The sequence below is a fragment of the Panthera onca genome, chromosome B2, assembly GCF_046562875.1.
Source record: "Panthera onca isolate mPanOnc1 chromosome B2, mPanOnc1 haplotype 2, whole genome shotgun sequence".
Classification (NCBI taxonomy): Eukaryota; Metazoa; Chordata; class Mammalia; order Carnivora; family Felidae; genus Panthera; species Panthera onca.
The window spans coordinates 99,961,155-99,977,522 of NC_138343.1; the positions used below are offsets into that span (position 1 = coordinate 99,961,155).

The 16,368-nt window shown below is 42.5% G+C and overlaps 2 protein-coding genes across 5 annotated transcripts in view; one reads left to right on the forward strand and one right to left on the reverse strand.

Moving 5' to 3' along the window:
* Nucleotides 1-2,586, reverse strand: part of REV3L (REV3 like, DNA directed polymerase zeta catalytic subunit) — a 172,940-nt gene extending 170,354 nt beyond the window's left edge. For 3 of the 4 annotated variants that reach the window (XR_013555709.2, XM_078447223.2, XM_078447226.2), the window contains exon 1: nucleotides 2,012-2,586. Coding sequence is in view for 2 of the 4 variants with exons in the window: in XM_078447223.2 (XP_078303349.2) it covers nucleotides 2,012-2,150 (139 nt within the window). In the remaining 2 variants the exon portion in view is untranslated. The remainder of the gene's footprint in view (nucleotides 1-2,011) is intronic. The other variant, XM_078447224.2, reaches the window with a different exon arrangement.
* LOC145712412 (uncharacterized) overlaps nucleotides 2,586-16,368 on the forward strand; it is a 58,016-nt gene continuing 44,233 nt past the window's right edge. The window contains exon 1 of the mRNA XM_078447229.2: nucleotides 2,586-2,966. Coding sequence (XP_078303355.2) covers nucleotides 2,731-2,966 — 236 coding nt within the window. The 5' untranslated portion in view covers nucleotides 2,586-2,730. The remainder of the gene's footprint in view (nucleotides 2,967-16,368) is intronic.

The following is a 16,368-nucleotide window of genomic DNA, read 5'->3' on the forward strand; positions in this document are numbered from 1 at the left end:
TCTTTCAATGTATGTACAAAAAAGTATTTCATATTCATTTACATTATACATTTCAAAGTATATTTTTTAAAAGTTTTTTTTTTTTTTAAGGGAGCTGGTAATCAATTGTAAGATGTCCAGGAGGGAAGAAATAAATATTTATCACAGAATAGTCCCTGTGTCTATTTTTTTTTATATTAAGAAACACAAAAGTACCTCATCATCATTTCTTGAAGAATGTTTCTCACATTATAGAATTACTGCTAGATCACAGTAGATCTTCACCCATTTCCACAAACAAAAGTTTTCTATAAAACAGCTTGAAAATCACTCAAGGATACATATTTAATGACTTGTGTGGGGGGGAAACAAAAAAACAAAAACTATGTGTAGAAATAATCCAAACCATACAAACTTTAATACACAGAGATGCCACAGTATATCCTATTAACGTGTCACTTTACGATTTGGAAATCTGGCTAAACAGAGCTATATCAACGTCACTATCTTATTATTTCTCTGTAGCTGAAGTGAGAACAAATAGTATATTACACTGAAATTCCAATTAGAAACAAAGACAGCACCGATAAACACATAAAAGGGCAGAAAATCTATCCTTCAGAACTCTACTGCCTCTATTTTCCAGCATCCAAAATTCCAGGTGTTATCCTTTCAACAAATTAACAGCACTCAAATTCCCCATCTTACAAGGGTCCCTATCATCAAAATCGTTTTCGTTATTTTTAAAAAGGAATGCTCTGTCAAATCTCACTAACACCGCTGAAATTTTTAACAAAGAGAATTCACAGTAAAAGATAACTGCTTGAAAATGAGTGCTTGTGTTTGGGAAAGTGTTATTATCTGGGTAGTCCACAGAAACAGTAGTAATAAGAGGAATGGTGATTAGGGCAAGAAGCATCAAGTGGGAAATGCCTTCTAAAATCCCATAGGGCAATAATACATCGCTAGAGGTAAGTGCATCCCTTTCTAGGAGGCAGCTCCGTTATTTCATGCAGACAGTTCAAAGCATGTAGAAAACCAAAACAATTTAAAACCTTGTAAATTTGGCCACTACTTATTTATATTATCATAAGTCCCCAAGAGCTTTTGAGAATGCAGATTCTGTCACTGCTGTCTCCCCACCCCACTCGTTCATCAAAACAGTTTTCGTTTTAAAGATACGTGCATTTAAAACGCAATACTGCAACTCAGCATAGAGCATTTCTAAATGTTTGTGTTGCTGAGTTCAGCTGTGGTTCATAAGAAATTCACGCCACCGGGTGGGATATTTTACGTTGGGCAACAAACACACATTTCCTACTTCCATGGATCCACGTTTCCCTCAAAGCATTGCACCTGAGGATATTGCCCTGTCCCCAGACTCTGAGGCTTAAACTCTAAGGAGTCACGACCTGCACTCACAGCAGAACCACATGGTCACTTCAATGAGAAAGATTATTTGGCCCCAGGCGCCACTCTTCAGCCCTCGGCACCTCCGGAAGGGGCAGAGGAGAGCGCAGGCGAGAAGCGAGGAGGAGAGGCAGACCACAGAGACCTGATACTTCCTCACTCCTCTTAAAGCCATTTCCAGAAAGGGCACTTGGGAGACGCAGGGGGCTGTCCGCAGTCCCACCAGCGACCGACCTCTGAGCGCAGCCCTGTGAACCCGTTCACGGAGGACATGGCGCGGCCACCTGGCCCATCCTGCAGGGCCAGAGCGCTGTTCGTGGGCGCTCGCTCCCCCCTGCCCGAGACCCCGAGTGCGGATCCGGCCCCCGGCCGCCGCACGCAGTGTAAACACTCGGCACTCAGCGCCCGCCGCCTCCCCGCCGGGGGAGGAGGGGGCGCAGCGCTCGCGCGGACCCACATTTCTGCGCCTCTTGTCACGCACCGGGGAAAAGGCGAGGAGGGCGGAGGGGAGGGAAGAGGCGGCAGCGATGCACCGAGAGCCGGCGGTGTGCGCGCGTGTGCGCGGCGGGGAGGGCAGCCCGGGCGCCCCGCCGGCTCCCGCCCGCGCCCCGCGCCCGCTTACCTGCCGGGGTCGCTCCGAAGACTCGCACCACGGGCACCTTCTTGACAGGGGCCTGGGTGAGGGGGGATTGGCAGATATCCAGCCCCTGCAGCGGGCTGGCCATGTAGTAGTCGGCAGTCACTATCCTCACTGAAAACATGTTCGCCGCCGCCGCCACCGCCTTCTCTTCACGAGCGATCTGGCAGCGGCAGCAGCAGCGGCGGCGGCGGCGGCTTCTTCCGCAGCGACGGCCCCACAGCAGCGGCGGCGGCGCCCCCTCCCCTCCTCGGCTCGGCCCCCTCCCCTCACACACAGACACCGGGAGCAGCGGCGGCGGGCCGGGCGGTGTTGGCACTGCTGCCGCCGCCTCCTCAGGAGCACCTGGCGAGGGGCAGCAGGAGAGAAGCCCTGGCGCTATCGTCGGTGCTGGTGCTGCCGCCACTGCCGCCGCCGCCGGGAATCACACGGGCTCCTCGGTCCCAGGCTGCAGCTCTTGTTGCCATGATGATGATGTCACGGACGCAACCACTGGGGGAGGGGAGATGGGGTTGTGTGTGTGGCGAAGGGAGGGCGGTGAGTAGTTGGGGGAGGGGACGCGGCGGGAAAGGGAGGGAGCAGGGCGGGCGCCCGAGCGGGACACCCAGGCGGGGGCCGAGAAGGTGTTTTCTCCCCCGCCCGCAGGCTCGCAGCGAGGGAGGAGGCCGGTGGAAAGCGGGACTAGCGCCTGGCGCGAGGAATCGATGACTCGGCCGGTGGGCACGGCCACCTGGGCGGGGGCAGCAGGGGGGGGGCGGCGGAGCGCCGATGTCATGGATGGGCTCGTAGGGGCTTGCGGGAGGGGGCCGCCAGTGTTCGGGGCCGTTTTGGTGGCTAGGCGGGATTGGCCGGAGCTGCGGTGCTCGCGCTCGCCTCGCCGACCGCCATTTCATATCCTGCGAAGGAGGCGGGGGCAGCCGCGGAGACGGCTTTTCACAAGGTAAGAAAACCCGCCCGCGGGAGGAGGGAGGCGAGGCGCAGATCTCGTGCCGCCGCGGCCTCGCGGGAGGGCGGGCGGCGGAACGGGCGGGGCCGGGCGCGGACGCAGCCGGCCCTTCTCAGGTAACGCCGCGGCTCCGCGCGTGGCCCGGGGGCGGCGCGAGGGGCGGGGGCGCGCGAGCGCGGGCTTCGGCCTATAAAAGGGCCGCCCGGACGCTCCCTCCCGATCGTGCGGCTCGAGCCGCCGCACCCCCTCCCTTTGCGTTGTGCTGCAGTGTCTGCGCCTGGCCACCTAAAAGGGTTTGTTCACGCTCGGCTCTGCTCAGCTTTGCCAGGGGTTGGCAGATCCCGTGCACAGGGGTTTCCCACCACGGTGTTCTTCTTCCGCCTCTGCCCTTCCGCCCTAATATATCCTTCCTCGGTTTCTTCCTCGGCCCCGCAGGCTGCGTCCCGCGCGCGCGTTGTACATGTACGGACTTGTCAGCACTGGGTGACCTCCCTTCCCTTCTCCCTCCCCCGGCGGAATCCAGGATTGAGAGCCTTTCAGAGAAATATTCGGCCAAAGAAAAAGGCCCGTGAAAGTCATCGCGTTAGATATGGACACCCAGTGTTATTCACTAACTGATTATGGGAGGTTTTATCATGCAAAGGCATAAAAGCAAACGGGGGTGGGGTGGGGAGGGGAAGGACTGTTAAACAAAACAACTTTATCCAAAAAGAGGTTGGGAGATGGGGTGCAGTTGTGAAATCGAAAAAAAAAAGGGGTACTAACAGAAGGAGTTGGGTTGGCCGTTATATTGGAATCGATGGATTTTTGTCTGACTTGGTCACTAATACTGGGTGTGACCTTGGACAAATAATTTAGGTTCTTGGAACCTTAGTTTTCTCCTCCCTGGAACGAGAGTTTTACTTAAATCCAGAACGGTTTAGGTGAACCTTATCAAAACGGTTTAAGCAGGAGAGAGAAACCATGGTTTCAAGTTCGAAGTATGGCAGTGAATAAAGGACTTTTGACAGTCATTTTCAGTCTGCCCTAATTAGAGATCATGCATCCACTCTTATGTATTATACTGGTGTATTTTAATGGTTAGTAGTTTGCCATGTATTTTAAGTGGTGTAAGAGATCCTCGTTTGGAACCATTGTGTCTCTTCAAATGGGAAATCAAAAGGCTCAAAGGGACAGATCACTGGTAAGAAGCTGTCTATAAATTCCATGACATATAATGGTAGTAAGAATTTATACTCAAAGAGATTTGAGACTGATTAGGACAGTAAATTAACCTGCAGTTTTCAACCTCAGAGCATGATTATAATAACATAGGTAGCAAGATTTCTAATATACAGGAAATTACCTAATAATTTTAAGAGGCAAATCTCTTAAATTGGTTTAAGTTTTAGGAGGCTATGGAAGTGATTTAAAAATAGCACTACCATGCCAAAATGTATTTTCTGGTAAAATAGCTACTCTTGTACAACCTGAATGTCAGAGGCACCATTCTTAGTATTCTGGGCTCTTGAGTGTTCTTTAGAATTTAATATTTTGGCCTTTACAAAGTCACATTTTTAGGATGAGGCCTGGAAATCTGTATTAGCAACCTCCTCACCCACCACTCATGATTCTAAAGTAATATAAAACTGAGAGTCCCTGTACTATATTTTAATCCAAGTACACCATAACATTTAAGTTATACTATTCCTAGCTAGAAAAAAGTAAAAGCATAGAATTCATGGATTAGCTATTTCTAGAAGAGGGTTTATTTCCCCCTACCTCTTGAATCAACATCATTGACTTTAAGAAAAGATAATTGCAACCACAATTCTAATCCTTCTAAAGTGCCAAGGGAAGAATGTTCACTTTGAAGAAAAACATTTGTGGCATGAAATCAGGATATTTTGTCCATTGCATGTAACTGAGTTTAAGTTGTTGCTCAAATTGAAAACTTGACAATACTTCCCTAATTAATCATTATCAAATGTGTTTTATAAATACAGTCTCCTGACATAAGAAAGAGTTCTGGAATTTTGAGTTAGGAAATGAAAATTTTAAATCATTTACTAGCTAAATGAGTTTGGAAAGATCACTTTATTTTTTGGAGTTTGTTTCCTCATCTATGAAATGGATAGTAATTCCTGTTTTCTCAGGGATGGTATAGGTGCAAATGAGATAACCTATGAAAGTATCATTGTAAACTGTTGACATCCAAAAGTTTAACTCATCTAAAAGGAGTAAATAAAATCATATGGCATTGTCTTATGTGCACAGAATAAGGGAAATGCCAAAATTGAACTCTCTCTATTCTTAAAGCTATTTTTGTTGTTGTTGTTATTGTTGAGTGGCTTCTATTTGCCAGGTGATATATAAGATATAGTGAAAGACAAAACAGACATGGCCCCTGCTCTTACAGAGCTTATAGTCTAGCATCATAGAAATGTATTTTAGTCATATCAGTTGATATATATCTCTTCTAGTCCACTGATGTATACTCATCATGTCATGCTTTTAGTAAAAGCCTGCCCAACCTTCTGTACCACAACTGTTCAACTTCTATTAGTATTTATTTGCCTACTAGCAATTTAGAGCAGAAGGCAATGGATGCTGTAATCTTTCAGCAGGTATTATACAATGGCTTACCCAGCACTCATCCAGCCCCTGTCTAGCTTGTACATTAGAAGCTAGCAAGTTAAAAACGACAGTTTCTAGACTCCCTTGAATCTAGAGTGCTGCTTGTAGATGATGGTGTGCTGGTAAATGTTTACTAACGGCTGGGGGAGGGAAAAAACTCTGATTTGTTGCATTGACCAGTTTTCATGGTGTGAATACTCCCAAGCTACCAAAATGACTTCACTGAATGTGGAGTTAGTTGGACAAGATGCTAACAATCACTAGCTGGCTTCAGCATATCAGTACATGTGACCTAGTTTCCAGTAATCAGATGCACCCATTCAAGACATGTTTGTGAAGGTGAGCAACTGCATTCAGGGATACGGGATTTTCTGGCAAATGCCATAGTGGAGATGTCTGGTTCTTCTGGGTAGCTGAGGAAGGGCTCTCACATTTTTAGAGTCATAGGTGCTGACTAGCGGTTGGTGTTTGGATAGCTTTCCACTAGAAGAGCTTGGTGAGGTGGGATGAGTGTTCTTCCTGGTTTGGTTTTTCCTGAATGTTGTTTCTAGCTAGCTGTGTATTATCCAAGCCTGGTTCTCTGGTCCTCTCTGAGATCTGTGAGCTAAGTACTATCATTTAATCCCTTTCTGCTTAAACTAGCTCTGTCATGGTCAGCTACATAATTTGTCATGGTCAGCCCAGAGCAAAATGAAAAATGTGGGGCCCCGTGCTCAAAAAGCAGGTAAAAAGTACCATTGTATGTACTGAAATATAAAGCTTTTTCTTTCTTCTGTCATCTGTCTTTTGACTTGTAATGATGTGTTTTATTTGCTTTTTAATGTCATTCTAAGTAAAGGAAAATTAGAATTTTAAATTATTAGAATGAATTTTACCATTCATCTTTATTTTGTGCAATGCCATTTAAAATGCAAATATAAAAACCAATTAACTCATACACAAAATCATTAAAAGTACACAATTCATATCCTAGTTTTACATGTATATGCATTTTGTGCTTATCAGAATGCGTAAATGCTGCACAAAACCAACTCACCTGTTTTTGTTTCCCTTTTTGATATGCATACATCCTACCAATCTGAATATGGGAGGACTGAAAGGAAAGGGAACCATGGGTTGTTCTACCTCTCCCCTTCCTTCTGTGTCATCATTTTCAATGTAATTAGTAATACAGGGAAGTAATATGCACTAGTAAGAAAGGATATGACAGGATTCTTTTGTCACGTGTATTTTTTAGGATGCCATTGCCTTCTTTTTGCATCTGAAGCAAGTTCTGGTTCAAATGGAAAGTGTAGCCTCTTGGGAGAGTCCACTAAATCAGCCATAGATGTAATATGCTTGCCTTGTAATCACTTTGTGACTCTCTGAGTTCCTACACCTCATTAGGTCCATCAGAATCCTGTGTTTATGAGACACCATGAAGACTATATGCAAGCGGGGTGGCAAGGAAGAAAAGAGGCATACATTCCCTCACTTCCTCTGCTCCTCTGCTTGCGTATGTGATCCATTGTACCACTGGATTTCATTTATAAAATAGATGTTCAAACATAATATGAAGATCTTCAAAATGGTGACTGCAGAGCGCTAAACCAAGCACTGTGCCCTGTAGGACTGCACAGTTTACATGCCCATGAAGTGGACCCTGAGCTCAGTGTTTCTCAAGGGGGGGGGGGGGGGGGGGGGGGGGCTTCTCCTGATGTTTTAGGTGAAACAATTCTACATTGTGCAGGATATTTAACATCCTGGCCCCTGGGCACTACATGCTACTATAACGAAAATGTGCCCAAATAGGAGTTACTGCTTTCCACTGAACTGGAGTGCACTCCACTGTCCGCAGCTGGGAACCATGGTCATTACAGATCCAAGAAAGGTCATGTGCAGTTTTTGCTAGTGATTCTCAGGCAGGGAAAAATACAAAGTTGAGTTTTTAAAATTTCACAAGTCTCATATCTGAGAGAACAGAATTATGGTGACCTTCTTCCGATTGTTAGAAAAATAATACCATCTGCGTTGGTGATGAAACAGATATTTGGGATGACAGTTTAAAGGTGATCAGTGGGTTTTTATGTGTCACATGGGTATAGATGGTAGTTGACTCCAGATAGATGGCAATGTCTGATAGTTAAGAAAAAGAGCAGAGAACTACAGAAAAGTAAAACCATCTTACTGTCATTATCTTCGTCAAGGGGCTGAAGGGAGAAAAATTTTAAATGCTCTCCAGAAAAATTAAGGAAGTTTCCATAAGAAGCTATGGTACTCTTTTTTTTTTTTTTTTTTTTTTTTTTAATTTTTTTTTTTTTCAACGTTTATTTTATTTTTTGGGACAGAGAGAGACAGAGCATGAACGGGGGAGGGACAGAGAGAGAGGGAGACACAGAATCGGAAACAGGCTCCAGGCTCTGAGCCATCAGCCCAGAGCCTGACGCGGGGCTCGAACTCACGGACCGTGAGATCGTGACCTGGCTGAAGTCGGACGCTTAACCGACTGCGCCACCCAGGCGCCCCAGCTATGGTACTCTTAATAGATTTTGAACTTAGTTTCATTTTGTCTATGTTTTTTTAAGTTTTGGTTTGTGATTTAAGAATATTAACATCATAGGGCACCTGGGTGGCTCAGTCAGTTAAGCATCCAACTTAGGCTCAGGTCACAATCTCACGGTTTGGGAACTCAAGCACAGAGCCTGCTTGGGTTTCTCTTTCTCCCTCTCTTTCTGCCTCTCCCCCTCCCTCTAAATAAACTTAAAAAAAAAAGATTATTAAAATCATAGCATATTAGAGCTGAAACAGGATATCGTAGATCATTTGTTTCCTTTATCGCCATACTATTATTAGCCACGTAGAGATTAAAAGCACTAGCTCTATAGACCTGGTCTTACCTTTGCTAATGCCAAAACTCAGTTTTCTCCTCAGTAAAATGAGGATAATAGTATATTATCTTAGATTATCATTTCACCAAAAGCCAATGCACTAAAAAAAGTAATCTTACCAAAGAATACATTTGTTCAATAAATTTAATGTGAATTTTCTGTAAAACAAGTATTTGATAAATTTAACTACCTGATCATTTGGCAAATTAACTTTTAGCAAATACCTATTAGTCTTATTATATGGATTAAATGAGCTATTGCACACACACAAAAAGTGGTTACCAAAATGCTCAATAAGTCTTAGCTATAATCCCTCCAACATTCTGACTACAAATCTTGCCCATTCTCTCTCTGAATATTCTCCATTCCTACCCACATAATTGGCCTTCTGTAGACTTTCACTATCTTTAGGTGGACTATTGTAATAGTCATTTGATTGGCCTCTTGGCTCATTCCTCTCCAAAATTATTTTCTATAGTATTGTAAGGGTGATAGATCACATAAATTTTAAATTATCATCTACAGTAGAATATGTCATTTCGCCTTTTCCATATATCGTTTAGCACCACTGGAGTACTTATATTTCCCTAAATACACCTTTCTTTCTTTTCTTTTTTTTTTTTTTTTTCGGAAAAAGCATCAGATTTCTCTGCTTTTGCCTTTCTAACTGGAATGTCTTCCCCCTTGTCTCATGTCAAAATTTTTATTCATCTTTCAAGTTTTAGTTAAAATGCCACTTCCCTTGTAAAGGTCTCCCTCATTTCTGCAAGCAAATTTAGGTGTTCTTTCCAGGCTTCCACTGCTTTTTGTACATGATTCTGTTGTGACTCTTAGATTACTGTAGTTATTTATTTGTCATTCTAAAAGACTATAATCTCCTTGAAGAAAGAGACCCTTTTTATCTTTCACATACATGTATAGTGGCTCGAATAAGTCTTAAACATTAATGGAATTAAAAAATTAAAAGATCTGGGGTGCCTGGGTGGCTCAGTCAGTTGAGCACCCGACTTGGTTTCAGCTCAGGTCATGATCTCACGGTTTGTGGGTTCGAGCCCCACATCGGGCTCTGCATAGACAGTGCAGAGCCTGCTTGGGGTTTCTCTCTCCCCCCACCCCTCTCTCTGCCCCTCCCAGCTTGCACTCTCTCTCTGTCTCTCAAAAAATAAATAAACAGGGGCGCCTGGGTGGCTCAGTCGGTTAAGCGGCCGACTTCAGCTCAGGTCACGATCTCGCGGTCCGTGAGTTAGAGCCCCGTGTCGGGCTCTGGGCTGATGGCTCGGAGCCTGGAGCCTGCTTCCAATTCTGTGTCTCCCTCTCTCTCTGCCCCTCCCCCGTTCATGCTCTGTCTCTCTCTGTCTCAAAAATAAATAAACGTTAAAAAATAAATAAACATAATTTTTCTTTTTTAATTAAAAGATCTTTTTACGACTCTTCTTACTGCCTTCCCCCTCCACCTCCATTTTACAGATCAGGAAACTGAGTCCCAAAGAAATGAAGCTATTTATTGAGAACCCAAGTCTTCTAACTCCAGATCTACTACTTTTACTCCTTACTGCAGAGAATCTTCTGAATAGTGTTTAAATGCCAATCCTTTCTGTTGTACAACAGCCTGTCTTGTCAGTGTCTTTCCATTCACCTCTAATCTAGGGAACAACCAGAAGGGCATAGTGATCTGGCAAAATTTGTATTCTCTTTCTTCCATTTTGCTTGTTTGCTTTTGTTTGTTTTCCAGTAAATTCAGTGAAAGTCATCCCCACCCCCAGAGGACATTTGGTAAAATGTCTGGACACCTTTTTGATGATCATATCAGAAAGATTGCTACCGGTATCCAGTAGGTAAGCATCCAAGGATGCAGCTAAATATCTTATGCATAGGACAGCCCCCATAACAGGGAATGATCTGACCCCAAATGTCAGTAGTGCCAAATTTGATCTAGTCTAGTCTAAAGGAAGTTTTTACTAAGCCCTTCATCCACTCTGTTGCCTGTAGGAAATCATGATGGAAAAGAAACTCATCTCCCTCCCAAAAGGGATTTGGAAGCCCTGTATGGCAAACTCTGGAGGCAATTGCTATAACTACGCACTATCAAAAGACTTCATGCAGGTTTCCCCAAAGGATTCATAGTGCCTGCCTGGGTATAAGATAGGCACATAAATATGTATTGCCTGAATGATTAATAAAATATATTTTAACCAGAAGAATGGAGTTTTATTATTTTTTTTAACTTGAGGGAAGTCAAATTAATCATTGTGGTGAGAATTTCTGTTCTTCTCTTTTTATTTCAGTTACAGGAAGAAGCAAAACTTTTTAAAAACAACTCTCAACTCACCCACTTCCATAAATTAGCAGTAATAGTTTTAAGGGAGAGACCAATGAGCCTATAAATTAAAGATGATATTTGCAGAACAAAAAATAAAAGAAGCCTTCAGAATAGAGTAGTATTAGGACTGATGCATGAGCTCTCCAGGACCCTCATTTAAATTATGTATCCAGAATTGAAACTGAGCATTTCTGATGGATTATGGCTAGGCAGGAAGAGACCAAACACACATAGAGTAAGGTTAGATTAAGTTCCCAATTTAACTAGTCAAGATACAGAATCCCAGAAGCAAGGTGTCTATATACAGCACCATATCTCAGGGTAGTTTTTCCTGGTCCTAATGTCCCTATTGCACTTTTATACCTACAGTTTAAATCATATTCCAAGAAAACTTCCACTAATAATCCTTATTGACAGTGAACTCTCCTGGGTTTTGATTGTCATTTTACATCCTCATTCCAGGGTTCAGGAAAGACTGTCCTCATGTGTGCATGAAGATCAACGCTTTTATTTATTTTCTCAATAAAAAATATGGAAAACCATAAAGAAAATATAGGATACTCATTCCCACTTGGAGGCAGTTATAATTAACATTTTAGTCCATTTTTCTTCTAGAAAATTTTTCTATGAATATATTACCTAGCTGAAACAATGTCCCAGTTTTTTTAACTTTGCATTATAGTAAAATCATTTTCCATACATTAAAATTCTTCATATCCATTGTTTTAATGGATACAGAATATACTGGGCTATGGACATTTGATAGTTCACCATTTTGCCACTGTTGGCCAACAACAGTGTTTCAGGTTTTACATTATAATAAATGTCCCACTGAGCGTTTGCTCCATTTTGAACCCTACCCTTAACTTCTCAAGGAACTTACTTTATAGTGTATTATTTGACATGAGCATCAATTCCTTGTACATACCATGTTCCTCCTGTCTACCTCTTTTTGCCCACTTAGTTCACTCTTTAGATTTCAGGTCAAAGGCCACTTCTTCCAGGAAGTCTTCCCAAACTTATTATTTGATTATGGTTTTCTGTTATATATTCTAATTGTACAGTGTTCCTTTTTTCCATAGCACTTATCTCTGGTTGTAATAATCTATTCATTTGTATATTACTTAATTTCCCTTAGACTACAATACTACAATCATTATCTGGATAAGCAGTGATTATAATGCTGTTATAAACACAGGCTGATTAATGTGATCTCATTCTGATCACTGACAAGATGGGTTAAAGCTTGAGTCTGAAATACAGTTAGTCCAGAAATACTGATGTGTCAGGCATTATTCTAGGTGCTGGGAATATAGAAATGAGAACAACAGGCATGATTTTAGTCTTCATGGTCCTTATAGTCTAATGCAGCATTTGGCAAACTTTTCCTGTAAAGGCCCACATAATAAATATTTGGGGCTTTCAGGCTGTATAGACTCTCTTACAACCACTCTGCCTTTGAAATGCAAAAGCAATCGTCAACAATACATAAGAGTGTTCCAATAAAACGTGCAGTGGGGCTGGATTTGATGCATAGGCTATTGTTTACTCCTGGTCTGTTGGACAAGACAACCACTAAACAGATCACATGAGATGATGAATACTTCAAAAGAAAAAGACAGGATGCAATAAAGTCACATGGCAGAGCTGTGTAACCTAGTTGAGGGAGAAGAACAAAGATTTCCTTAAGGAATAGGACTTAAGATTTAAGAGGAACTACCTGGATAAAGCAGGGGCAACAGACTCAATGAAGACCCAAAGTATAGAAAGAACAAGAATAGAAAGAAATTCATTCTTAAGCTTGGAGAGTGATAGGGAGAGGGAGATGAAATTGTGTAAGGATAAAGTATAGAGGGCAAAGACAGATTCAGAGTATTGACAAATTTTCAAAAACTAATACTCTCTAGAGGAAGCATTGCCAGTAGGAAAGACTGAGAAGGAACGATCAATGAAGCATACCAGTAGCAGGAAATTTAAGACCTTGGAGACACTCAAACCTCCTCTTCCATCTGTATGTGTAGGATATGTTGGTTGGTAGATATCAGCCTAAAGGCTACGTGAACCTCAGCAAACTTCACCTTTTGAAGGATGGGATACATAGAGAAAGAATAGAGCTGAGAGCTGAACAAGAGGTGGAGGGGAGGGGTCATAGAGTAGAAAAGAGGTAGCAAAGGAATCAGAAGTAAAAAAGATAGGAATACATTGCTGGTATATAGTAGATGCTCAATAATTTTTTGATAAATGAATGAAAGGTTAACAATGTAAAATCAAAGAATCCAAGAGGGAAAGGATTTCAATAACAGGTTGGCCAATAGTTTTATATATTTAAAAGAGCTATTGCTCAAGGCCAGTTTCCTTGGCTAACTGGGAAAAGATGCCGGTAAGGACACAGCCCCTCTTGATGCCCTAGTGCAGGATAAACCTGACCTTCAATTTCTACCTGTGGGAAAAGCTGACCTGATTCTTTTCTTCCCTAAAGATTTCAGTGAGTAGGAACAGGGACCTTCCCGTGTCAGTACCTGCTCAAAATAGAATAGGAACAAGATTTCTCACAGATTACAATGACACTAGCTCAACTGTTCTCTCTCTTTTCTCAGTCACCTATGTTAAACGTGTGTTTTATTACTTAATTCTAAACTCTTTGTATTGTTATTTTGTTATTCACTTCTTACTGATATATATAAATTCCTATGTTAGATGCTGTGAGTAATTACAAAAATGTAAGACATGGGTCTGGGCTCAAGTATTATGTAATTGATCAATAAATTGTAAGCTTCTTGGTATTAGGAATCATATTTGACATTTCCTTTTTTATTCTTTGCACAGCATCAGACATATGGTTGGTACTGTAGAAATAATTTGCCCCTACCCTCTGCGTTGCACCATTTGGTGACCAAATGGTGTCTATCTAGACACTTCTGTATGGCTTGGACAAAACATGCTTCATTCTGAGGCAATGATATTCTGAAGGCATCAGTAACAGTAATTTCAGCTTGTTGAAGGTGAAGGTTCTTTGTGTAAAGGTCAACCTGTCAGTAAATAGCATGCCACCCTGTTCTTTCAAGATTATAAGAAACCTTTGTACATGTGTTTTTTACACTTTTAAGTGTACACTTTTTTAAAAGTGGTGGGAAGCTATACCCAGTGATCTCACCAGATGTTTTCTTTTTTTTTTTTTAATGTTTATTTATTTTTGAGACAGAGACAGAGCGTGAGCGGGGGAGGGGCAGAGAGAGAGGGAGACACAGAATCGGAAGCAGGCTCCAGGCTCTGAGCTGTCAGCACAGAACCCGACGCGGGGCTCGAACCCACGGACCGTGAGATCATGACCTGAGCCGAAGTCGGACGCTTAACCGACTGAGCCACCCAGGCGCCCCTCACCAGATGTTTTCAAATCAGGACTGGGGCAACTGAGTTGTAATTTATTTTTTAAACTTTATTTTCACAAACTTATGAGAGCAGGGAACGGAGATTTTTCTTGCCTGAATTAGCAGGTTAATTTCATTCTCTATTCAGTTTTAGCAAAATACTGGGCTAGCCCTAGGATGAAAATGTGAAAATGTGAAACACAGATTCTTACCAAGTCTGAAAAGTGGAGCAAAGATTAGTCTTAAGAATGAAGGAAAACATTACTTATTTTTCTTAAGCTGCTGCTTGCTTCTGCAGTAGTATCAACTGTTTTTAGACTGAAAACTCATAGATAAGGGGGGAATGATCCCCTTTCTAGAATATCCAGTCCCCTATACTAAGCATATCCAAAGTCTTTCAAGACTTAAATTATTAAAGTCTGACACATGGCTTACAGTCTTCCTGTTTCCCTTAACTACTATCCTGAGTGAATGCATCACTGAAAAAGCCAGAATACCAGTCTTGAAGTTCCTTGACATCTCATCTCCAGTGATGTTCAGTCACTCATTTCTGTTGCCACACGCTAGATCTTGTCATACACCCAGTCTGCTTCCCCTCTAATTCCATAAACGCAGACTTCACATTCTCTGGCCACAACACTCATCCCAGCTCTCTCACTCAGTTCCTCCCAGTACATCATTCTCAGTTCCCTGATGTTTCCAGTGTTCTTCCTCTGTCTACCTCAGCCTTTTGTCCTTCTCAGATTTCTCTGACATGAGACCTCTGATCCAGACTTCACTTTTTTCTCCCTATCAGCCTTCTCCTTCCTTCACTCCCTTTGATTTTTTTTTTTTTTTTTTTTTTTTTTTTGCTGCATTCTAGTTTAAATTGCCTCTGTTGCCAAAAACCACATCTCCTTTGCCCTGCTGTCACTGACCTGGCAAAACACCAGCTCTAACTGGGTGCCTTCACCCAGATTGCTAAGTGCATGCACCCAGTTAGGAAGAAATAGCTTGGCTGTGCAGATTGGCCTTTAACACTGCACATCCAGGACCACAGACCAGTTAGGTCACTGTGTCCATGATGTTGGGAAGGGAAGGTTATCCTTATAATGCACTAGACTCTACTCCATATGCCAAAGTACAGTTGTCATAAATTCTCTTTTATATACCCCAAATTAGTAACAGACTGAATAATTTCAATTGTCATTACCTTCTCCCTGACTCTCTATCCTAGCTTTTGTGCTTACTTTCCTGGTTTTTTTTAAATTTTTTTTTAATGTTTATTCATTTTTGAGGGAGAGACAGAGAGTGTGAGCAGGGGAGGGGCAGGGAGAGGAGACACAGAGTCCAAAGCAGGCTCCAGGCTCTGAGCTGTCAGCACAGAGCCCAACGCATGGCTCAAACCCACAGACTGCAAGATCGTGACCTGAGCCGAAGCCAGACGCCCAACCGACTGAGCCACCCCGGCGCCCCTTTCCTGTTTTAACTTTATAGTTTTGGGTCTAGTTCACCCAATAAGGTGAATTTCTAATGTTTTTTTTTTAAATTAATATTTGACCAGTCCAAAAGGACATGTTTTAAACATTATGGGATGAAGTAATAACTGAAGGAAAATCACTCCCGCAGATGATTACCCTAGAAAGCAAGGCTTTTGTGAATCTAAGTAATCTCTAAGTCAAGGGCCTTCGGCTCAGCTCCCTCGAGTCATTTCATTCTTGCCTTTCCCAGCTTCCCCCTCCCATCATTTTTGATCCCACAAATTTTCTAAAAACAGACCCCTCTTTTTTCTGCAAGTGACAGAGAAAACAGTGCTACTTGGGTAGGGAACAGTGGTGGGTACTGTTTGCAGGTGTAGGTCACTTACTGAATGGCCGTGGCATACTGGTTAAGAGTGCAGGCTCTATGACCCAGTTTCTATACTTACCTGCTCTGTAACTTTGGGCAAATTAGTCTGTATGCCTCAGTTTTCCCATCTGTGATACATAGACAATAATACTAGTACCAACCTCACAATGTTGTTGTGAAGATTGAATTCCATATGGTAAATGAGTTAATACCTTAGAACTGGTAAGTACTCAGTAACTGTAAGCTATTATTCATAATTTAGAGGCAGCTTCTCTATTTCTTAAAATACATTTATTCATTACAAGAAGAGACTAATGATGAAAGCTAGGAGCTATTAAAATTCCATTGATTGGATGTAAAAAGTAGACTTTTAGAATTGCAAAAGAGTCAAGAAATTA